General features: G+C 38.1%; 9 protein-coding genes across 9 annotated transcripts; 3 read left to right on the forward strand and 6 right to left on the reverse strand.

The window, feature by feature from the left end:
- Positions 1-2,759: 2,759 nt before the first annotated feature.
- Positions 2,760-4,699, reverse strand: BDF20DRAFT_846778 (actin-like protein). Its single transcript, XM_053079763.1, has 7 exons — positions 4,561-4,699; positions 4,456-4,488; positions 4,312-4,376; positions 4,040-4,238; positions 3,828-3,952; positions 3,445-3,757; positions 2,760-3,340 (listed from the first exon to the last, which is right to left on the reverse strand). The coding sequence occupies exons 1-7, from the start codon at positions 4,579-4,581 to the stop codon at positions 2,963-2,965; spliced, it is 1,134 nt and encodes a 377-aa protein (XP_052941100.1). The 5' UTR covers positions 4,582-4,699; the 3' UTR covers positions 2,760-2,962.
- Positions 4,700-5,518: 819 nt separating this feature from the next.
- Positions 5,519-7,125, forward strand: BDF20DRAFT_909568 (uncharacterized protein; the record flags this gene model as incomplete). The annotated part of the gene is made up of 6 exons (XM_053083606.1): positions 5,519-5,634; positions 5,772-6,087; positions 6,257-6,497; positions 6,573-6,860; positions 6,919-7,059; positions 7,112-7,125. 6 exons carry the CDS (start codon positions 5,519-5,521, stop codon positions 7,123-7,125), a joined length of 1,116 nt encoding a protein of 371 aa, XP_052941101.1.
- Positions 7,126-7,176: 51 nt separating this feature from the next.
- Positions 7,177-8,840, reverse strand: BDF20DRAFT_909569 (CobW/HypB/UreG, nucleotide-binding domain-containing protein; the record flags this gene model as incomplete). The annotated part of the gene is made up of 8 exons (XM_053083607.1): positions 7,177-7,566; positions 7,643-7,763; positions 7,826-7,960; positions 8,037-8,273; positions 8,347-8,443; positions 8,506-8,601; positions 8,661-8,722; positions 8,788-8,840. The coding sequence occupies 8 exons, from the start codon at positions 8,838-8,840 to the stop codon at positions 7,177-7,179; spliced, it is 1,191 nt and encodes a 396-aa protein (XP_052941102.1).
- Positions 8,841-9,015: 175 nt separating this feature from the next.
- On the reverse strand, positions 9,016-10,398 carry BDF20DRAFT_812271 (26S protease regulatory subunit 6B; the record flags this gene model as incomplete). The annotated part of the gene is made up of 3 exons (XM_053076764.1): positions 9,016-9,185; positions 9,269-10,301; positions 10,366-10,398. 3 exons carry the CDS (start codon positions 10,396-10,398, stop codon positions 9,016-9,018), a joined length of 1,236 nt encoding a protein of 411 aa, XP_052941103.1.
- Positions 10,399-10,966: 568 nt separating this feature from the next.
- Positions 10,967-12,696, forward strand: BDF20DRAFT_846801 (endoplasmic reticulum vesicle transporter-domain-containing protein). Its single transcript, XM_053079764.1, has 9 exons — positions 10,967-11,154; positions 11,254-11,354; positions 11,427-11,497; positions 11,568-11,602; positions 11,669-11,745; positions 11,819-11,908; positions 11,976-12,002; positions 12,084-12,182; positions 12,259-12,696. Exons 1-9 carry the CDS (start codon positions 11,006-11,008, stop codon positions 12,609-12,611), a joined length of 1,002 nt encoding a protein of 333 aa, XP_052941104.1. The 5' UTR covers positions 10,967-11,005; the 3' UTR covers positions 12,612-12,696.
- BDF20DRAFT_984442 (uncharacterized protein) lies at positions 12,677-15,404 on the reverse strand (the record flags this gene model as incomplete). Its single annotated transcript, XM_053085176.1, has 4 exons — positions 12,677-13,124; positions 13,192-14,713; positions 14,848-15,078; positions 15,155-15,404. 4 exons carry the CDS (start codon positions 15,402-15,404, stop codon positions 13,010-13,012), a joined length of 2,118 nt encoding a protein of 705 aa, XP_052941105.1. The 3' UTR covers positions 12,677-13,009.
- Positions 15,405-16,043: 639 nt separating this feature from the next.
- BDF20DRAFT_846818 (60S ribosomal protein L2) lies at positions 16,044-16,811 on the forward strand (the record flags this gene model as incomplete). Its single annotated transcript, XM_053079765.1, has 1 exon — positions 16,044-16,811. A coding segment is annotated over one exon (766 nt), but the record flags the coding sequence as incomplete, so codon positions are not given.
- Positions 16,812-18,701: 1,890 nt separating this feature from the next.
- BDF20DRAFT_67590 (Calcipressin) lies at positions 18,702-19,860 on the reverse strand. The gene is made up of 2 exons (XM_053076009.1): positions 19,531-19,860; positions 18,702-19,415 (listed from the first exon to the last, which is right to left on the reverse strand). The coding sequence occupies exons 1-2, from the start codon at positions 19,580-19,582 to the stop codon at positions 18,904-18,906; spliced, it is 564 nt and encodes a 187-aa protein (XP_052941107.1). The 5' UTR covers positions 19,583-19,860; the 3' UTR covers positions 18,702-18,903.
- Positions 19,861-20,222: 362 nt separating this feature from the next.
- BDF20DRAFT_831854 (mitochondrial outer membrane translocase complex, subunit Tom20 domain-containing protein) lies at positions 20,223-20,999 on the reverse strand (the record flags this gene model as incomplete). The annotated part of the gene is made up of 4 exons (XM_053078486.1): positions 20,223-20,291; positions 20,370-20,512; positions 20,622-20,807; positions 20,882-20,999. The coding sequence occupies 4 exons, from the start codon at positions 20,997-20,999 to the stop codon at positions 20,223-20,225; spliced, it is 516 nt and encodes a 171-aa protein (XP_052941108.1).
- Positions 21,000-21,190: the final 191 nt, after the last annotated feature.

The following is a 21,190-nucleotide window of genomic DNA, read 5'->3' on the forward strand; positions in this document are numbered from 1 at the left end:
TTATGAATATCTTACAACTTACACTGTAGAGATGTGTGAAAGAGTGATATCAAGCACATCTTTGACGAGCTTCGTTTGAAAACTGCAGGTCTTTGATTGTTAGCAAATTAACGTCGCGATTCCAAATTGTATTACAGTCTTTCACACTGCTCATCTACTTTTCGCTTTGACGCTGCTGTTCCAAATTTTGATGCTTGCATCTATTACATATCTGACTAGTCAGATATTCATCGATGAAGTAGATGTCCACAATCTCTGTTTGAGATTGCTGCAGTTTCCTTTTTATCAACTCTACGGGCGCAGCTCGTTTACTGATGACGGTCGTGTTGATGCTGGTCTAATGGGTATATTGCTTATAAGCTTATAATCTGCGAATAATTTCTGTAATACAGCATCGTTAATGGTATAATTGCATTCGACTGTGTTATTGGTATATGTGAAAAGATTGGGTATGAAGAACAAGCTATTATCTTTACATCGATATTGATCGAGTACAGTGACCATAACTCTGCAGCTATGATGTTCTTTGTTGCGGATATCTGATGGTAGGGTATGTGGTGGTGCTAAGGTTAGTGCTAATAATAAATATGTTAAAATAAGTATGCCAGACAAGTTGCGTTTGGTTAATCGTCAGGCAAGTTCATAAACCATGTCGTCGATGGTATCATTGCATGCTAAGAAGTATCGTATATATTGGTGGTTGGGTATAATTATGCTATTTCGTCGCTTACCAACAGCCTCGCTACATATATACGCGAAGAGAACAATCAGTTAGATAACGAAGTATACATCCATTCATGAACGGCATTGATACATACCAAACGTTGGCAAACAAGAGGAGTGGCGGAAGAGTGGATATACGTGCTTCAAGTCGCAATGTATGGTTATGAGCGCCTATACCACTAAGGACTAGCCTGTTATTGACATATTCACAACACACAACCAACAATCAGTCATGAGTGCAACAATGTAAACAACCCTCAGCCGTACGAATACTTACGGTATAGTTGGAGAGCGCTCTTCCAGCCTTAAACGCTGCGACAGGTGATAACACTTTCCCATTGCTGATATCATATCGGTTACACCTGGGTCTACGGCTCAAACGGTGCAACCGGCATTGACGTCCTCAGCGAAATCAGAAGGCTTTTTGGTTGCTCATTGGAAGAGGCAGCCAGCTTGCATTCTAAAGAAACCACAGGTTTCCGATTGGGTTTAAGCCTGGGGAATACGAAGGCCAACCTATAACATTTATCTTCTTCTTCTCGAAGAATTTCTTGTTATATTTTGATGTATGTTTTGGATTATTATCCTGATAATGTCCTTCAATTTCAGGCCATAATCCTTCAATGTACCCATGAAGTCGCCTTTAAGAACCTCGCAATATAATTACGAGTCCATTCCGCTCTCTATTTGGCAATGAAGCTTGGGACATGTTGAGTAAAGCAGCTCCACAATATGAGATTTCCACCTCCGTCTTTAAACTTGTAGTTAGCATTTGCTCCTTAAGTGATTCGCCCTTCTTTATCCGAGCTACTATTTCTCATCCTATCCAAGACGATCGAGCTTGGTCTCGTCGCTAAAAACCACTTTTCAATCATCAACCGTCCAGTGTTTGTGAGCTTTCGCCCTTCTTCAACCGATCCTTTTCTTCGCTCATATGTTAATGGCAATGCTGTTTTTCTGACCCTCGAATCGAAATCGGATCCTTTCAGGAACCTGCATATTGTTTGTGGGAGGTTATCTACTCCTTGACCCCGTAGAATCCTAGCAGCATCAAGTGCTGTTATAAACTGCCGTTAGTAGAATATTCTTGCGACCATTCTCGCGAGGCGATCAAAGACTAACTTTGGACGGCTGGCTTTCAACCAACAGTGACGTTAAATACCTTGTACTTTTGGCGATACTTCTATGAAACTCTCTGCACGCAGTCTAGCTAGAATATCAACTGTTTTTTCCCTAAGGTATGGGACGCCTGTTAAAATTCGTCTAATGTTGCGGTTTGAGTAACCGGGGAAGGCAATGTGACTAATCGAAAAGCAAAAAGAGTCATAACGCAAGTTATATTACTGGATAGCTTAGAACTACTCTTTTCCATATCATTAAAAAAATATTGATTAAGTATGTGCTCGAGGGAAAGAATGCATGAAAAAGCCGTAAAATTACAATATAGCAAAACATTTCAACACTTTTGTGAATCAATGTATGTGTAATTTGGGGCCATAACATGGCCATTCTGAGCTTAGAGGCGTTTTTTGTCTTTTCATCTTTGTTGAAAAGAAAGAAAGCAAAAAGGAAAAGAACACCCGCGTTATAAAATTGTGTGATTTGTTATTATCCTATTCTTTTTGTTTGTCGTCAAAGAACTGCTACAATCAACTGTCTCAATAAGTGACAGCTCTTACCAACATTCACAGAGTTTGAAAAATCCTTGCTATATACAAGACAGTGACGTATCTCTGCTTCTCAACTAGCCTTTGATGTTGTAATATGCTTAACATATTACACAGCGTAGGTAAGCGCGCTGGTTATTGCCTCTCCAGTTTTTTGTGCCCTGAAATAATCACATTTTTAGAAATTCATCTCAAATCATATCCTGAAAAGTATTTTTGGGATCTCTTAAACAATGTTATTCTGTTCGACGGAGCAAACAGTAGGAAAGTAGGAATTAAAGCATTTCCAAATCTTTGATCTGACCTGGGCAATTCAATCTCATAATGATTATGTGCTCGCGGGGTTAAAATTATTTGCCAATAAAAAATCTTGTTTAATCGTATTTCCAAATCGACACAAGCATGGAAAGTTTAATTGACTGAGATTAAATTGGAACTGAAAGGTAGGTAACGACAGACGGATAAGAACACAAAAGAACTAACCGACATACAAATTTAAGGGGGGAATAAATGGAGAGAGAAGCACTCACTTTGCTCTTCTATGCGTCGTTTATTTTGTATTTTAACTCTCATTAGAAAGCTTTTTTATGGATAATGTCGGGATCTTCTTGATATTCTTCAGCGGATACCCACATCTTTTTGAAGGTGCTAAGTGACGCCAGAATAGATCCACCAATCCAAGTACTATACTTTCTTTCAGGTGGTGCATAAATTTTGATTTTCAAGTCTTTTAGAGCCAACCTTTTCGTTTCAGACAAAAGTCGTTCGCCAAATCCTTTGCATAGCGTTGATCCGCCGGATAAAACAACATTAGAGTAAAGCGACTTTCTTAAATCAAGATCAGCACGACTGATACAATCCACGATGACTTGATGAATACCAGGATGTTCTTCTCCAATTAGTTCTGGTTGGAACAATATTTCAGGCGCACGAAATCGTTCAGCTCCAAGCTATTATATTTTGCAATAGGGTGAAGGTTTGAGATGATTGTAGCCGAAACTTTGTGGTGTGCAAGGACACTGAGTGTTCTTTAGTACAGATATAGCATACGAACCTTGATAATATTTCCATCTGGTAGCATGAAATCATCCACTTTTCCACTTGTTTCTTTCTCTTCTTTTATTGGATTCAAGGCGATATAGCACGTCTTCTCTTTAATGATACGAACTACTTCCTTTTCCGCTGTTGTATGGAAATCGTAGCCTGACTTTCGTAGTAATAGCTGTAAGTATTCCGTAACATCTCTTCCCGCAATGTCGACACGACGGATGGCATGGGGTATGGCGAAGCCTTCATATACAGGCACTGCATGAGTAACGCCATCCCCTGAGTCGAGGACTATACCTGTTGTCCTTCCTGATGAATACCTGTTACGAGACAAAAATAAGTAAGAAAAACCACTTGTCATTGTCTACAAATCTGATCAGCAGTATTTACAGGCTTAGAACAGCTTGAATTGAGGTAAATAATGCAGGCACGTTAAATGTTTCAAAAAAGATTTGAGCGGCCGTATCTCGATTGCTCCGAGGATTCAAAGGTGCTTCAGTCAATAAAACAGGATGCTGTTTTTGTTTCGTTCCGTACGAGACGCAATAGTGTTATTAGTGCGACATCTATACGGGTATATTTGTGTCGCTTTCATCACAAACCTCTTCTGAAAGTGTCTTCAATTCGTCTGTGTAGATATATTGCCAGATACGTTCCATATCTTCCCAATCAGTAACAATGCCGTGCTCAATAGGGTATCTGATTTTGAGTAATCCACGTAATTCTTGCGCTTTCCGTCCGATGAAATTATCACCCTCTACAGCACCAGCCATAATACGTACATGTTTCGGCCGACCCACCCTAAATGAGAATGTGGCATGAACACCTTTCATATGTATGTTTGAGTCTCTGATTAAGAGCTACTGGGTCTTACATGGAAGGGAAAAAGCACTGCGGTTGCTCATCACCTGCAAAACCTGCTTTAATGACGCCTGATCCCTACATTGTATAGAATGAAGAGTGAGATGAACGAATTTTACGTAGATAGACAGAGTTGCAAATTAGTGGAGAGACCTACGTTATCGATCACTACCGGTTGATTGGTTAAAACCTATGAGAATAGCAACGAGCACTACAGTGTTAGAGTTTTATCCTGCATTCAAGCTTGAACTGCTTCACCTACATCGTCAAATTCCGTATTCATTTAAAATACTATAGGGGATATCTTTTCTGGTATTCTGTAGTTGGGAACCAATAAATAAAATTAAATTAAAGCAATAGATACCGCGTCAAAAGAATAAGGGGCAGCATTCTCGTTGGCTCGCTTTTGAGTAGGCTTGTAGCTGAGTTTACACTCGTTGCTAATGCATAAGTTTGTTGATATGAATGCTGTTACAACGATGATAAATTGCATACTTATTTAGTAATAAAACTCTTCAACAAAGTCTTCACTATCATTCTCAATTACTCTTATTAAAGTCAGCAAATAGTTGGGTCTATAAAGAAGCCCTGGGAAGGTTGTTCCTGAATAACTTCGTTTTTTGATCGCTTATAACTGGCTTGTGCTAAAGAAATAGATTGGTGATTCTGATCTACTGTTTCTTCTACTAAACTTGGTATAGTCAGAACTGTTATTTATGGCAGTTCAAACCTTTAGACAGCTTTAATGTGGCAGAACGGAGCATTTCCGATGCATTTAGAGTAATAACATATAACCAAGATATTGGATTTGTTAAACTTTCTAAAAAAGTTTCGGTTACTAAGTTTAAAGCTTACAAATACTTACCTCAACTAAGGTAGTACCCCTAGCCTCCCCTTTGTTCCCCCTTTCCCTGTAGTTCCTCTTTAAAAGACTAACTTCATGTAGAACCAAATACAGAAAACGAAAGCAATGTGTGCATCCATTCTCCTGACTCTCTCGACTATCTTAATTGATTTAAGATTTTCTGCCCGTCTCTTGTTCTTTTCTTCCTTTTTGATGTATTTTTTTTTGCACGCTTTCCATAGCAAAACTTGATCAAAATTTTACCAGACACCTTTTTATAGCGCTTTGCCAATAATTACTGCATAGCAAAGATTTTGATTTGAATAGAAAAAAGAAAAACCAATCTTATAAATAGCGACATATCTGGCAAAATGATATGTTCGCAGCCTGCTACTTACTTTCACGCTCTCCTTACACTCTTTTTTATTTCATTCTATCCGCTTCCGGCTTATTCGAGTTTATTCTCCTCGACTCAAACAACGATTACTCAAGGTAAACCATGATAATTAAACATAAGCTTAATCAAATCAAAAGACTCAGTTTCCTACTTGAACAGATATTGCATGGATTTACTCCAACTCCTCAACATTAGCACATACTGACAACAATATTATTCCCATACTGTACAGCACAAATATAAAACCAGCTGTCAACCTTAGTCAACCCAATGAAACAGGCCTGAAAGGTGTATTGTATCAACAAGATTTGATTGATTGCAGTAGCAGCAGAAATAACAGCAATAGCACTAATATGCTGTTGTTGAATAGTAATGGTGACACTTCCAACATACCTGTCATACCTAGATCTCTTCCAAGAGTCGCGCTAATACATCAGATGAAAAAGAACGGTTGCAACATTATTGACTTGATTCTAAAGGCACAAACTGAAGGAGCAGTAGGAGCCATCGTTTATGGGTTATCTGACGTAGAGACCAACGCTGTATTTGTAAGTATTTGATCTGGGATTTGAGGAGGCAAAACAAACCAAGAGAAGAAAGGAGAAATGAGTAGGGGAAACTATTATTAACTGCTCTGGCATATTTTGGCCGTGATAAATGAGAATCAGCTTGTTTATTTTAAATACTTTTTTTTTTCTGCAATAATGTCACTATCAGATACCTACAGGAACAGCAGTAGCTATAACGGTTTATTTTGTCGATATGCGAACTGGTGAAGACTTGCTCAGCAAAATCGTTACCTATGAGAAAATACAGCCTACGCGAATTGACGAAGTAGTAACAGCGAGGCCCTATGTTCGAGTCTTACTATTACCTGCTAGCTTAGGAACAATAAATGCTTGGGAAATTACCCTGCTGATAGTATCCATTTTATTGGTCACTAGCTTCCTCGCATCAGGTACATGCTTAAATATGATAAATAGCATTTTCGCTATTCTAAGCTAATATGAGTAATTCTCTTATCTGTTTCAAGTTATCATGCATTGGCATCTGTGGAGGAAACGAAAACGGCAAGAATATCTAGTAGAACAGGGTCTGATTCCAATACCAGTAGAAATGCTTCCTATGGGCAAACATATATTTGAAGAGTCAAAATTAGAAGAATATTTCCCTTCAGAAAATCTAGACGATGAAAAGCTCTTGAATTTGAATAACTCTAGCAATGAGCCTTTACTTTGTGTTGTATGCCTTGAGAACTTAACGATTGGTTCAAAAATTCGCACACTACCCTGCAAACATATTTATCACTGTCACTGTATAGGTAATTAGTAGTAAACAGAAACCAATGTGTATGGATCCGTACTGATTCATTCAAACAGATCCTTGGTTGACCACCAAGTGTGCTGAGTGCCCTCTTTGCAAATATGATTGTAATCTTGTGGCGAAATCTGATGGAGAGGGGACAGTGAGCGCACTCACAGCTGGCAATACCAGTAATGCTACAGCTACTGAAAATGCAGGTAAGAAATTTAACCAAAAATATGATACCCGCAAAAGGTAACTGACGTATAGATGGTCAATATTAGCTACAACAGAATCAAGCAGCAATTCGCTATGGGCGAAAATTTTATTATTCCTTAAATGATATTATGTTCAATATTCAACACCTTTTTAAAGGATGCTGACAATTTTTCCTTATCCAAGTTTTTTCCAATCAAGACAATTTTACTCGACGTATCATCCTTATTATCTACGTCAGCATAACCCTCTTGTATATCGTATAGATCCTGAACACCTTGTATAACCATTCTTGTCTGCTTCTTGCCTTGTTCTCCTTCCTGTGACAATTTGTCTTTGGGAGGGTACAAAATACCCTTCAATCTTAACACAATAATATTCTCATCTTCTTTAATATCGCTATCAATTCCTGGGAACTTCTTCTCCCACAGTAATTCTTGAATCCAGCTTTCTAACTGGTCCAATGATTCTAACTGTTGATCAAACTGTATACATACAGTTTGTACCTCCTACAATTGGAATGTAAAGCAAAAGCTTAGTAATGGCTGCCCTTGTTTTATACTCTTTAGAAGTAAGGTGATTTACATGACTAATCTGATGAGCGTGATGGCTTCCATGCTCTTTAATTTTCTTGGTTTGCTGCACCAAAGCATCAGCATTACTAACATCATAAGCATTGATGTTCAGTACATAGTCAATAGGAATTCTAAAGGAAAATGTTAACTATATTTCAGGAGCAAGGATTAAATCATATCTGTGCATACTTACTGCGATCTTTCCGTAACAATCATTTCCGCTACAGAATTAATGGATGCCAGATCTTGCTTCAATTGTTCTAACTCTTCTTCATTTTTGAGCAGATCCTTTTTATTGATTACGATACGATCAGCGATAGCAATTTGCCTATTCATTTATACATAATAGATTAATTTTAAATGAAAAAGTAGTATATTACTGTCTATTCAACATTATCACTTACTTTGAAGCCTCATTGACCATAACATTTTCTTTTTTTTCGTTAACGTAATCTCTTATATGCTTTGCGTCAACCAAAGTGACAATACCATCAAGGTATATCTCACTGCCCAAACCTTCGTCCAACCAAAACATGGAAGCAATTGGTCCAGGATCAGCCAAACCACTTGTTTCCAATAGAATATAGTCGAACTTTCCCTTCTTCTCCATCAAGTTCTCTATAGCTTTGACACCTACATCTCTTCATGCCACGGTCAAAACAAAGGTTTTACAAAGAATTTCATGCATAATATCAACGGTTACACTATACATACTTTGCTGAACAACAAAGGCAGCCATTTCTAAGTTCTAACCACTCTTCATAGAGACTACCATCTTGATTAACAGATAGACTCTTTTCTATGTCACTGCCTGATAAAAAAATTGTTAACGTAAATTATATGATTTGTAAGCATACGAAAAATTGGCTTTACTTTCTCCAAATTCGTTCAATATAACAGCGATCTTTTTGTCATGTTCCTCCGTTAAGATATAGTTTAGTAAGGTTGTCTTTCCACTACCCAAAAATCCTAGAGTATAAAAACGATTAATCGATGATCTAAACAATTGATGGTGCATCACAAGCTACCTGTAACGATGGTAACGGGAATTTTTTTATGCTCCTCCGTCTCAACAACAGCAGGTGTTTCACTAGCATACATTTAAGTTAATAACAAGTACAACTCTATAGAAAAAAAATAAGTTGCATATCATACGTTGGAATAGAGGCTGGTACTAGATCGGGGATCTCATCGAAATCGTCAGACATTTTTGAAAGGAATAAAGGAAGATTAGTGAAGTATTTGGCCGAATTTGCGTTTTTAAATGTAGGAAGCAATTTTTCCGGCTTACGTAATCCCTCATTTACAATTGATCGCAAGATCTTTGTTTTTGTCACTTTATACACTTTTATTTTATAGCAAATATGAATGATAGCAAGATTATTATTTATAAAAATCAAAGTTAGAATCCTCCTTCTTCACATTAGCTTTATAACCCTTCTCAATGTCTTTACTTAAAATAACATAACGATTCTTTCTAACAGCGTGCATACCAGCTTCTTGACAAATGGCTGCGATTTCGGCACCAGACAACTTGTCAGGTCGAGAAATGACTAATATACAAAGCAAAATATCCAGTTAATAATTTCCATAGATTAAGCTAGTTTTTGATCATATTCAGCTGCCCTATACTCACATTCTTCTAAATCCACTTCCTCAGATAAATTCATCTTTGATGTAATAGTTTGGAAAATGAGACGTTTCTGACGACGATCAGGTGTTGGGAATTCAATCTTTCTATCCAAACGGCCAGGACGTAATAAAGCAGGATCCAAAGTATCTGCACGATTTGTCGCCATAATAACTTTAACATTTGATGTTTGATCGAAACCATCCATTTGATTCAGCAATTCAAGCAAAATACGCTGTACTTCTCTGTCGGCACCTGTCTGTGCATCAAAACGCTTTGTCGCAATTGCATCAATTTCATCAATAAAGACAATAGAAGGTGAATTTTCACGAGCTAATCTAAAGACATCACGGACCATACGTGGGCCTTCACCAAGATATTTCTGTACGAATTCGGAACCGTTCACACGGATAAAACTAGCTGTTGTGTGATGCGCTACTGCTTTGACCAACATAGTTTTACCCGTACCAGGTGGACCGTATAATAACACACCACGAGGTGGATCAATACCGATTTGACGGTAAAGATCGAAATGTGTCAGGGGTAATTCTACTGCTTCTCTGATTTCTTGTTTTTGAATATCTAAACCACCTACATCAGAGTAGGCGACATCTGGTTTTTCATCAGCCCCTAAAAGGGCAATGCTGCTATCGGCTTCAGGTGGTAAAACATCGACAAGAGCGTTAGAATGACGGTGTAAGGCAACTGAAGAACTTGGTTTTAATAATTCGCGATCAATGGTACTGAGAATACGAACAACATAATTGGAACCGGTGGTTGAACCGACGATACCGGTGTGTTGATCAATAGGTTCGAGGAATTGACCAAGAACAAGCGGTACTGATTTGATTCTCTTTACTTCTTCTTGCGCTCTTACTAACTCTCTCTTCAAATTCTTTTGCTCGTCTTTGATGTATTCCTCTTGAAGTTCAATGAACTCAAGTTCTCGTTGAAGTTTCTTCAGTTTAATGTATAGATCGTTCTCTGATAACTCTTCAATTTGACCAACTTTCGAAGGAATGGTGGTTGGTTCCTTAGTCTACATATTTGAGGTCAGTAAGTGAAGGCATAGAATGTAAGTTTAAAAGATCCGCCAGCATTACCTCAGGTTTAATATGAATTCCAATTTCTTCCATTGCTATTTAATATGCTTTTTCTGAACAAAAAGACAAATGTATTCGTTTCCTGCGCTCAAAAAGCGAACGCGTCATGTAGGAAATTTTGGATGTAAAAGCTGAGTATTAAACTTGACAAGCTACGTCATCTGCTAAGAGTGCTGTTAAAGAGAGCAGTCGCTTCTGTAGTATGTCCTGAATCGAAACATAAATATGCTATGCAACATAAATTATTCCTTGCAACATATACATATTGTCATATAAACTTTTATTCCATTTGACGGTTTGGAGAAAAGGAAAAAGACTATATAGTAAGGTTGCTGCATAATTGTTCAAAAGGGGCCTGAATCGCGCACAGTATCTGCTTACAATCAAAGCTCTCATAACTCTCCCATAACAAATTATATGTCAGTATGAGCCTTGAAGTTATCATATTTACATGATTTCTAAGTAGAAGGTAGCTACAAAAGCATGTCCATGGCCCTTCATTATTTTGCAAGCAGTGGCAGTAACAGCATTGATTTTTACTCGCCGCCCGATTGGAACACGCTAAGTGTGTACCTCAAATTGCCAGAGCAATATTTTTCCCACTTTCTTGAACTCATCAATAAGCGATTAACCAACTGTGATGTTCAGAAAACTGGCGGAGAAAGCAGCTGCTATTGATGCCTTCCCGAAAGTAGAGGAGGATAATGAGAAGCGTAGCGAAAAAGGTGGTCTTTTAACTGTGCTGGTCGGTTTATGTTTATTCTTCCTGACTATGAGTGAATTTTCAGAGTAAGAGGGAACAATTCCTGCTTCGTTAGTTTACATCCGATTGATGACTATTTGTGTTTGACTCAAACTTCTACCTCCTGTTGCACTTGACTTGATCAGTTATTACAAAGTACACACAGAATATACTTTTTTGGTTGATTCGGCAATTGACACGAAGATGCAAGTTAACATTGATATAACAGTGGCAACACCTTGTCCTTGTATGAGCACATCGTAAACGACTCAAAGTTCTCATTTATTGATTTTACATTTTAATTTAAATTTTTTTAAAGCTCTTTTGGTACACGTCGTTGATGCGACAGGACAACGACAACGACTGACACAAGACTTGAAATTGATACCTGTAATGTATCAGCTGCATAGCAACTTGATTGATATATACTTTAATGCTCATTTAAAACACCTTTTTATAGGCAGAATTTCAAGTTGGCACAGCAACAAAATACAAGTAGATCGTAATCATAAGGCTTAAATAGTAATTATGCACATAGTTCTGATTATGTTGTTCTGTTAGACAAGTCGACGATCCAAAATATATCCATGAAATAATCAAAGCAGCAAGTGGAAGGAAATATGATCATGAAGTAGCTAGTAGGTTATGCGTTATAGATGTATATTGATGGTCAGAAGCTAATGAAGTACAAACGAACGGCCAATTCCGTAGAGGATATGGGTGCTTGTCGATTGTATGGCTCTTTGAACGTCAATAAAGTTGCCTCCAATCTTCATATTACTGCAGATGGTCACGGTTATGGTAAATTGCATATCAAATACTAACGTAAAAGTATATCGAGAATATACTAAAAGGTATTATCGATTAGCAAATTTTGGTCATACAAGTCATGAGAGTAAGCTAAATGCAAATTCTAGATATCAAAAGAAGGCTACTTTTACCATAGCTTTTCCCCCCCTTTAACTGTTTTCTTTAGTCATGAATTTTACTCATCGTATCGATGAGTTTTCTTTCGGTCAACTATATCCTAACTTAGTGAACCCTTTAGACGACAGTGTAGAAATTGCAGAAACAAGTACGATACCGGTTTAAATACTATTTCATATATGTATCATTCGATACTAAGTATACTTTATTCTGGCAATCAATAGCTTTCGAAGTTTTTCAGTATTCTATTTCAGTTGTTCCTACCACGTACATTGATCGCAGAAACAATATTTTGCTCACAAATCAGTATTCCGTTACAGACTCTCACAAAAAATTCTATGAAGGACAAGCTGTGCCTGGCATTTTTTTCAAATACGATATCGAACCTATCTCTGTTCAAATCAGAGAAACTCATCAACAATCTCTGCTACATTTCATCGTTCGATTGTGCGGTATCATTGGTGGTTCAGCTATCACAGTAGGCGCGATTTATACATTGGTCAATTTTATTTTAACAGGAGGTAGAGACGATCCCCAACTGTATTCAAATACACACAATATGATGAAAAATATATAGAGGTATCATGTACAAAAGAACAGGAATAAACAGAATTGGACAGAATTGGTCCTTTGTAGGATTTCAAAAAAAAAAAAAAAAAAAATTGCAGCAAGTATGACTATGTTGTGATAATGAAAAGCTCTATAATATTCTACTATATAGCACAATGAGCACCCTTTTCCGTTCTGCTTTTATATGTTACTACTCTTTAGTCGAACACAAGGCAACAATTTAATTTTTGTAATACTGAACTGCTAAATAAACAGAAGCAGCTTCTTTAACAAATACAATTTACTCCATAAGCAAGAAAAGCTAGCGACTCTGGAATGAAGGAAATATGAAAAAGGTATAATAAGAACGAAACGCGAGTTAAACGAAGTGAACGATCGTCATTTTCAGGGAAGGCTGTCGGAACGTTAACCAGTCGTATTACTATCAAAACCCAAGCCTTGATTTTTGCGGCGAATTATTGCTTCAATAGGAGCCACAATACCATCTTTTTTTACGCCTAAGGATTCACCATGCTTCCATCTAAAGCAAATACGTCAGATATAATCCATCTTTTAAAGCAAAAATCAATGGTTGACTAACTACTTACCCCATGAGTGCAAGCATACGGTGACCGACGTTATCCTCTTTTAATGGTGCAGCGTCTGCAGCAACAATTGTACCCGGTTTCATTAAGGCGCTTCGGTTTCCCGAAGCGTTGCTCGAATGATTTCCATTGGTATTCTCTCGTTGTGATTTCTGCTGTCGCTTCTCCTCTTGCAACTGTAATGCTTTGAGCTGCTTCTTTTGCTTTTTTGTCATATACTGCTGATTTCGCTGCTGAGAATGCTTTTTATTTCTCAACCTCTGTTGATCATCAACGTTATATTGCATATTTCTAATGTAGTCTTGTAAAAAGCGATCATCATCGGGTATAGTTGTTCGTTTGGTCTTTGTAATGATAGTAAAGCGAGTGTCACCTTTTCCTTCGCTGTATGATTTTAGATTATAGGCTTCAGCCAAAACATGTACTTGCTTTCTCAAAAATGCTGGCATAGGTGCAAATTGGTAACTGGAGATACTATCGTCTTCGATAAATTGACGAATGCGTTGATCGATTCGATCCAGTCGAGTGTCTGCAAACGATTGTAAAGTGCCATTTTTCTTCCCTCTTCGTTTGCCTTTACCGTTATTCATAAGCTCTTGTTGCTTTGCTATGAATTCTTCTCTACGTTTAGCTTTTCTATTGGACTCTTGCTGCTGTTTTTGACACCAACGTTGCATACCGCCTCTTAAACTGGGTGGAACATCCGCTAGGGCTTGTTGCAGAGTTTGGCCAAAAATCTCGGGATCAACTATGACGTTCCTCAAATCTTTCGCTCTACGTTGACCGCTACTATTACCACTAAGAGGTTTTTGCTCGATAGAAGAATTCTGTATTTTTTTCATTTTCTTCTTTTGTCGACGACTCGTCTCCTGTCTAATAATATGACGTTCTTCATCGGTTGTATCTTCTTCATCTCCATCCGAGGAAGTTTCTGAAGTTCCCTGTTCATCAGTGTCATCAGACGAAGCATTCATTTCTAACTTGCCATGTCGCTGCAGATAATTATAAATGTCCTTCTCAGATAACGAAGTGCCATCTGAATTGTAATTGTTGTTGGCCATTGAAAGTCCAAATTTCGCCTTATAATCTAAAATTTCATCCTCATCAAGTTCGATATTCTCCAAATAGTCACACATAATAGCCAGGTCATCATCCAACAGCCCATCTTCATCCTCTGTATCGTCATCAAAATCTTCAAAGTCATATAGTTCCTCCTGTATATCTTCGTCAATCTCAAAATCATCAGAACTACCTGATGATTCGCTCTTAGTACTATTTTTCAATGACACTTTTTGTTTTCCCTCCTTTCTAACAGGGTTATAGGGATTATTCCCCGTTGATGTATGTTGTTTGACAGGAATAGCAGTCAATGCCTCTTCCTCATAAACTAAAGTTTCATAATCGATTACATCGGCCATTCTTGTACTATCAGCTGCTGTCAATTTCGAATCCGCAGATAAAGCACTGTCTTCTTCTTTCTTTGAAGCTTCGACATCCTCATTATTCTCACTTTTCTGGTCTATTTCTATGTAATAATTAGGAACAAATTTTTACACATCAGTTTATACTTTTTCTCTTCAGCTTTCTGGATGACCGTTTTTTGGAAACAGTACATATGTACCAAAAATTGAAGTCTTAAGGATTAAAAGTGATGCTAACCTTCTTGCAATGTGGTGGCTGATTTGATAAAGACAACTTGTTTGCTTATTGTTGTTGGTTTCCCGCCTCTACGGTCTAGCGATCGATCATCCCTACCCTGCCGCATTTTATAGGATGCAGGAAAAGAGGAAGACGTTGCAAGGCTATCTGATGTGAATGCATTGTCATCAGTAGCAAATCTATCTCCATAAGTCTTTTGATTCTTTCTTTGTGTCTTCTTGGACCGTTTCTCTTTTTGCGCAGTAAAGAAGAATTAATCAATCTCTGGTATTTTAAAAAATCTGTTGGAATATAATGCGACAGTTACTGTTTGCAATCACTCGATTGTTACGCTCAGCGTTAACGGAGTCGGTTGATCCTTCATCACTACTAAATTGACCATAAACTCGAAAGTCATCATCAAAATCATCAACGTTTGATTGTAAAGGATAGACAAAGCCGATCGATGTGGGGATCAACTGTCTGCGGCCGCCTCTTCCACCACCACGACGACCTCCTCCTCTTCCACTACCACGTTTGCCTCGAGTACCACAGCTATTTCTTCCTTTACGTGACATTATTTACAGGGAATATTGTATTATATGAAAGCAGTGGAAAGGAAGGTATGTATGGTTTACAAACGTTCTTTTTCAAATGCTAATTTGTCTCTTCTTTCCCACTTTTTATGCTGGCTTTTAAGAAAGGCCCAATCGTATTGTCTTATCCTCATTATTTGATTGGCTGTTAGGATTGCGGAAACGGCAACATTCCGATCCGGATATGCATCTGCAGGAATCTCACTGGCTCACTGTAGTTGTGGAAGAAGTGTGCAGTATTAGCCAAAAGAAGGTGGGCAAAAACAAGCTGCAAGGCAAATCATGGAATGGCATAGTGTATGCAAAGCGTATCCTTCTCTTTTCTGATAATAAGGCAAGTATTTCAATCGTCATTGATCCGACAAATTTATGGATGCATCGTTTTGATGATGGATGGATACCATTTTTAATGATACTAATATGCCCTTTTCCCCCACTTTCATTGAATTTGTAAATGCCTTTGACATTTGTAACTCCACTCATCCGCAAATAAATCGCCATCCCTCCATTACAATAATGCCAACTTTTGTTTATCCAACATCATGATATTTCATTTAACTTGTTGAATTTTTGTGCACTTTATTTTTGTTACGTTCGACCTTATTCTACCAACTTTTCAGCAATGGGTCGTGTTATTCGTGCACAAAGAAAGGGTGCTGGTAGTATTTTTAAGTCCCACACTGTGGGTCGTAAGGGTGCCGCCAAGCTCAGGGTCAACGACTTTGCCGAGCGTCACGGCTACATCCGTGGTATCGTTAGGGAAATTGTCCACGATCCTGGAAGAGGTGCTCCTCTTGCCAAGGTTGTATTCCGTGATCCTTATAAATACAAGCTTCGTACTGAGACCTTTATTGCCACCGAAGGCATGTATACTGGTCAATTCATCTATGCTGGTAAGAAGGCTTCTTTGAACATTGGTAATGTTATGCCTTTGTCCTCTATGCCCGAAGGTACCGTTATTTGTAACGTTGAAGAGAAGGCTGGTGATCGTGGTTCCATTGCTCGCACTTCTGGCAACTATGCCACTATCATTGGACATGGTGATGATGGTAAGACCCGTATCCGTCTTCCTTCCGGTTCCAAGAAGGTTGTTCCCTCCACCGCTCGTGCTGTCGTTGGCGTTGTTGCTGGTGGCGGTCGTATTGATAAGCCTATGTTGAAGGCTGGTCGTGCTTACCACAAATACAGAGTCAAGCGTAACAGCTGGCCCAAGACTCGTGGTGTTGCTATGAACCCCGTAGACCATCCTCACGGTGGTGGTAACCATCAACACATTGGTAAGGCTTCCACAATGGCTCGTGATTCTCCTGCTGGTCAAAAGGTTGGTTTGATTGCTGCTCGTCGTACTGGTCTCCTTCGTGGTACCAAGAAGGTTAAGGATGCTTAAATCATTTCATTGTAATTATTTACCTGCTTAATTATTTTCAATCCGTCGTTGGAAGGATCTTTCTTTTTATTACAAGTTTATACATGAGTCACATAGTGTCACTTAATGAATCAGTAGTTGTAGTCATTGTGATTTTATTTCTATAAAGTGATACAATTCGTTCTTTTTCGTTTTGAATCTCTGCTTTTAGAAATTATGCAATTGTTGGATACAGACGGCAAGAGTTTAGATAGCCCAAGAGCAACTTGTAGATACGGAGGGTTAGTGAAATATTGACTGATTGCATTGTTTTGCTTTGAGGTTGTTTATGCCAATGGTTATGTAAAAGAGAGGTCTTCGTTTAGTCCTTGATTTTCAAACATGGAGAGGATTCAAGCAAACCAGCACAAAATAAATGTTCAAGTTCAAAGAGAACTACCATGGCTGTAGTACAGCTAGTGGTATTCTGTACGGTTTCTATATAATCCAAGTACTCATCGTATTCGAGAACGGTTTGTGTATTAAAGGTAGGATCGAATTCAATGATAGGGAAGAAGCAATATGATATGAATCATAACGTGGTTAAAGTAATTGGCATTGCTTGCCATCAATCTTGTAAACTGCAGATAGCAGAGAATTGTATGTAATCATTGTGATAATTGTTATGAGATTTGTTTATCAAGTTTAGATGGATGAGAATTTGTATTAATTTGGAATTAGACTTTAACAAATAAAAAGAGGTAGCTTCGAGATAAGGTGAATCAGCTTGTTAGAAAGCTAAGTTATTCCTGAGTGACGAAAGTAGAGTAGATAATCCGAAAAATAAAGGAAGTGAAATGATATTCGATCTGATCGACTGTGAGGGACTCAACGGGTGTGCCTAATCTTTTGACTGAGAAAGACCGTCAAGCCTTTACATCACGGAAGCACGGACTGAACTAAAAAGGGAAATTGTGGCACTGCTACACTCCATTTTGTGTAATTATTGTGCAACTTTTCTTATTCAATAATGATAATCCTATCAGGTACGAAAATTTTTGCGTCTCCACATGAAAGTGAGGGAGAATGGCGTCGCGTTTGATGGAATAACATTAACAGTGCTTAAATATGTGCATTCAGGTAGAGAATACATTCTACCACTGTCTATCAGAGTATAAATAGTTACACATGAAGCAACTGAACCTGAAATTAGTACATAGCATACGCGTCCTATAGTATGATTCCTATAAGACCTTGCTCTACTTTATCTGAACAGTAATAAAGTCACCAAGTATATACATCGACTGATAGCAGCCATCAATTTATCAGCTTGATAAACATCTAATTTCACTTACAAAATGCTTACGATAAATTATACATTCATCTAATCGCTGTGCTAATTGCTACTGTGAAGCAACTGCCATCCTACATTATTATTAATGCTACTGCTGCTATCGGATAGCATCTGTCTATTTCATTCGCTGCTTAGCTATCTTATTATTGTTTACATGGCCTTCATTTTCATCATCATTTTCTAACTCTACTGTAGTATTTCCTTTCTTTTTTTTTTCTTTTTTTTTTTTTTTTTTTTTTTTTTGCTATTTAAACCTATAATTCGATGAAAGATAGATGGCTTCTTTTTTAAGTACGGTTCACTGATAAAAGAGGGCTGTATCGTCATTGCTATGGTAAAATAGGACAATGGCAACTCAGTTGGCTTGTCGCAAGCCAGCTTGTGTCCTGCATCAACTGATGACTACGGTACGTTTCACGGTATTTTTTCTCAGAGATCTAGTCCATGAAGAGATATAGCTTTAAGCATTTCTTAAACTAGTCTATTCTGTTTCGAGCCAGTGAGTGATACATTAAACATCTCATCTCGAGTCTAACGGCTTCGAGACTATAGTGATAAAGGTGGAAATCTTAAGAACGTAAGCGTTCATCGACAAAGAAAGCAGATGGATCGAGCAACTTTATATGGTGAGACCAGGTATTTGAAAGCACAAGAAAGCTATATAGCATTCTCCTAAGAAGAATCAGAAAAAATAAAAGAAAAAAAGGATGTATGGTACTTGTTAATGAAATGCGCGTGGTTTGTTTTTGAGATAAAGCGAAAGATGAGGATGCTCGAGCTAACTAGGATGACTGTTCAAAGACAGAGGAGGTGGTGGGTGGCATGGCGGTTGGTACCATCTTGTTTATTCGTGAGAGTTTCTTCTTTCTGATATTCATACTTTCATCGATATCAAGCTGATCATCTTGTCCATCCCAGTCTTGCACAGTAATGGAAGGAAGATGATCAGGAGTTTCAGAGCCCTTGGCACAAACGATTGACACTGTCTTCAAGGAAGTCTTGCTTGAATCGGATGGTAAAGAGGCTATCGCTGCTGTTGATCCTGCTTCCTCTGCTGAGTCCTCCTGTTCGTCCATCCCATCATTTTTGCTAGCTGTTGGCGAAGATAGATCTAGCACATCGTCGTCTAATTCAAAGTCTGACATATCAGCTGCATGCATAAGATCTGAAGCCAACACTTTTTGGTTCGGTGCATCCTCTTCAATCTGCTCCCAACCTTCAAACGGTGAACCCGGTGGTGAAATTAATAAATTACGTTGAAACTGAGGCACTTGTAAGTTGACTGTATCAGGATCTACATGAATAGTAAAATGCTTTTTTTTTTTTTTTTTTTTTTTTTTTAGCAGGAAGGTTTCAGTGTATCACTAAACGGAATGAGATTTGAATAATAAAGACTGAAAATACTTTACTTGTCCATAGTAAACTTTCAATTTGAACACTGAGAATCCGTGATTTATCCATTCTTCTTCTTCTAATGGATCTTCAAGCTGTATTAGATTCAATATATCAGGTACGGGCGTGATGTCTCTCCATATGAGTGCTGTCGTATGAGTCAATTCTTTTTTGGCTTTGAGAGCGTGCAATGTTTCTTGATAGATGATCATCAACCGTCGGAAACCTTTCATTTTGACGAATGAGTAGAGAGGTCCGAAAGCAGCAAACGCATCGTGAATAGCCAACATGGCTTCATCGCAAAAGAAGAAAGGAAGTGGGATATCGGGTATCAATAAAGTATTGGTGGCGATAGGTTCTGCTTTTTTAAAGTGAGCCATTAGTAAGGGAGAGGATAGACGAAACCAAAAAAGAACTGAGAGTAGCGAACATATCCTCCTTGGTGCATTTAAAAGGCAGTTGTCTGAGTTACTGTTTCCACAAGCCTATAAATAAGTTTTTTCATTTATTTCTTTTGGAATTGCTTTCTCTCGTATGCTCTGAAATAATATAAAAATACAATATTACGTTGATGGTAAGAATGAGTAGATATCAAAGCAAATTTGGATATGAGTATATTTAACTATAATACAAAAAAAAATAAAAGGACAAGTTGTCGTCAGAAGGCTTTCCAGGCTGAGTTGTTTAAGCTTGGTAGTCATCCTATCCATTAAATGCCTGTGGCAGCCGCCGCCGCTGCTTCTGGTGTTTCATTCAATTGTCCTTCCATGGCCTTTTGCTATCAATATTGGATAAACAATAAAGTCAATACTGGAGAGCGATACAAAGATCGTTTCACAAAGGCCTACTACTTTACCTCAATAGCGTATATTGTTGTGATGAGTTGGAAGACGGGCTCTGGAATTGTTTTTTGGTAAATTTGAATCAATTCCATGGGGGCTGGATAGACCTTGAGCGCTTTATAGAAAAATACCACAGCATCGTCATAAGCAGTAGGACCTATATAGGGATGGAAAGAGGCAGCATTTCACGACGGGGTGAGTCATCATCCATTTGCACGCACTCTCTACTCTCCGATTCAGATATCATCCAGAGGATGATGCTTTACCTTTGCCACATAGTGCTTCACCTGCAGCGATCTGCTCCATAAAGTATTTTTCTCTTGCTTCAGGAGTTGTGGGGTATTCTTCCTTTGAGCTTTCAATAATCACGTTTTCAATCATTTTCAATCGTGATTCTTCTGCATGTTTTTCTGCTTCTTTTGCGGCTTTAGCAGCATTCTTGCGTTCGCGTCCTATGATGATCATAAAGTAAGCGATAAGTCATCCGCTGTTTCGCTTGTCAAGGTGTCAACAAAGATAGCTTTACTCAGATGCTTTCTAAAGGTTGGATCATTGCGTCGTCTGTAGTCAAAATAGAACAATACGCCTACACCCACCGTAGCAAGAACGCCAGTAGTAATCAAAGCAATAGTTGAGTTTTTCATACTTTTCGATTTGCAAAGAAAGTTTTCTTTAAAAATTATTTGAACAAAAAAGAAAAGAATTAGGGACCTGGGTCGCCCTCATTTTTTCTTTCTTTTCAGGCTGTCTGTCATTCATAGAAAAAGGGAAAGTTTTTTTTTTTCTGATGATCCAAGCATTTCCCTTTTCCGGGTCAACCTGCCCCTAACCTGAG

The sequence above is a fragment of the Mycotypha africana genome (assembly GCF_025528875.1).
Source record: "Mycotypha africana strain NRRL 2978 chromosome Unknown BDF20scaffold_1, whole genome shotgun sequence".
In the NCBI taxonomy this organism is placed as follows: Eukaryota; Fungi; Mucoromycota; class Mucoromycetes; order Mucorales; family Mycotyphaceae; genus Mycotypha; species Mycotypha africana.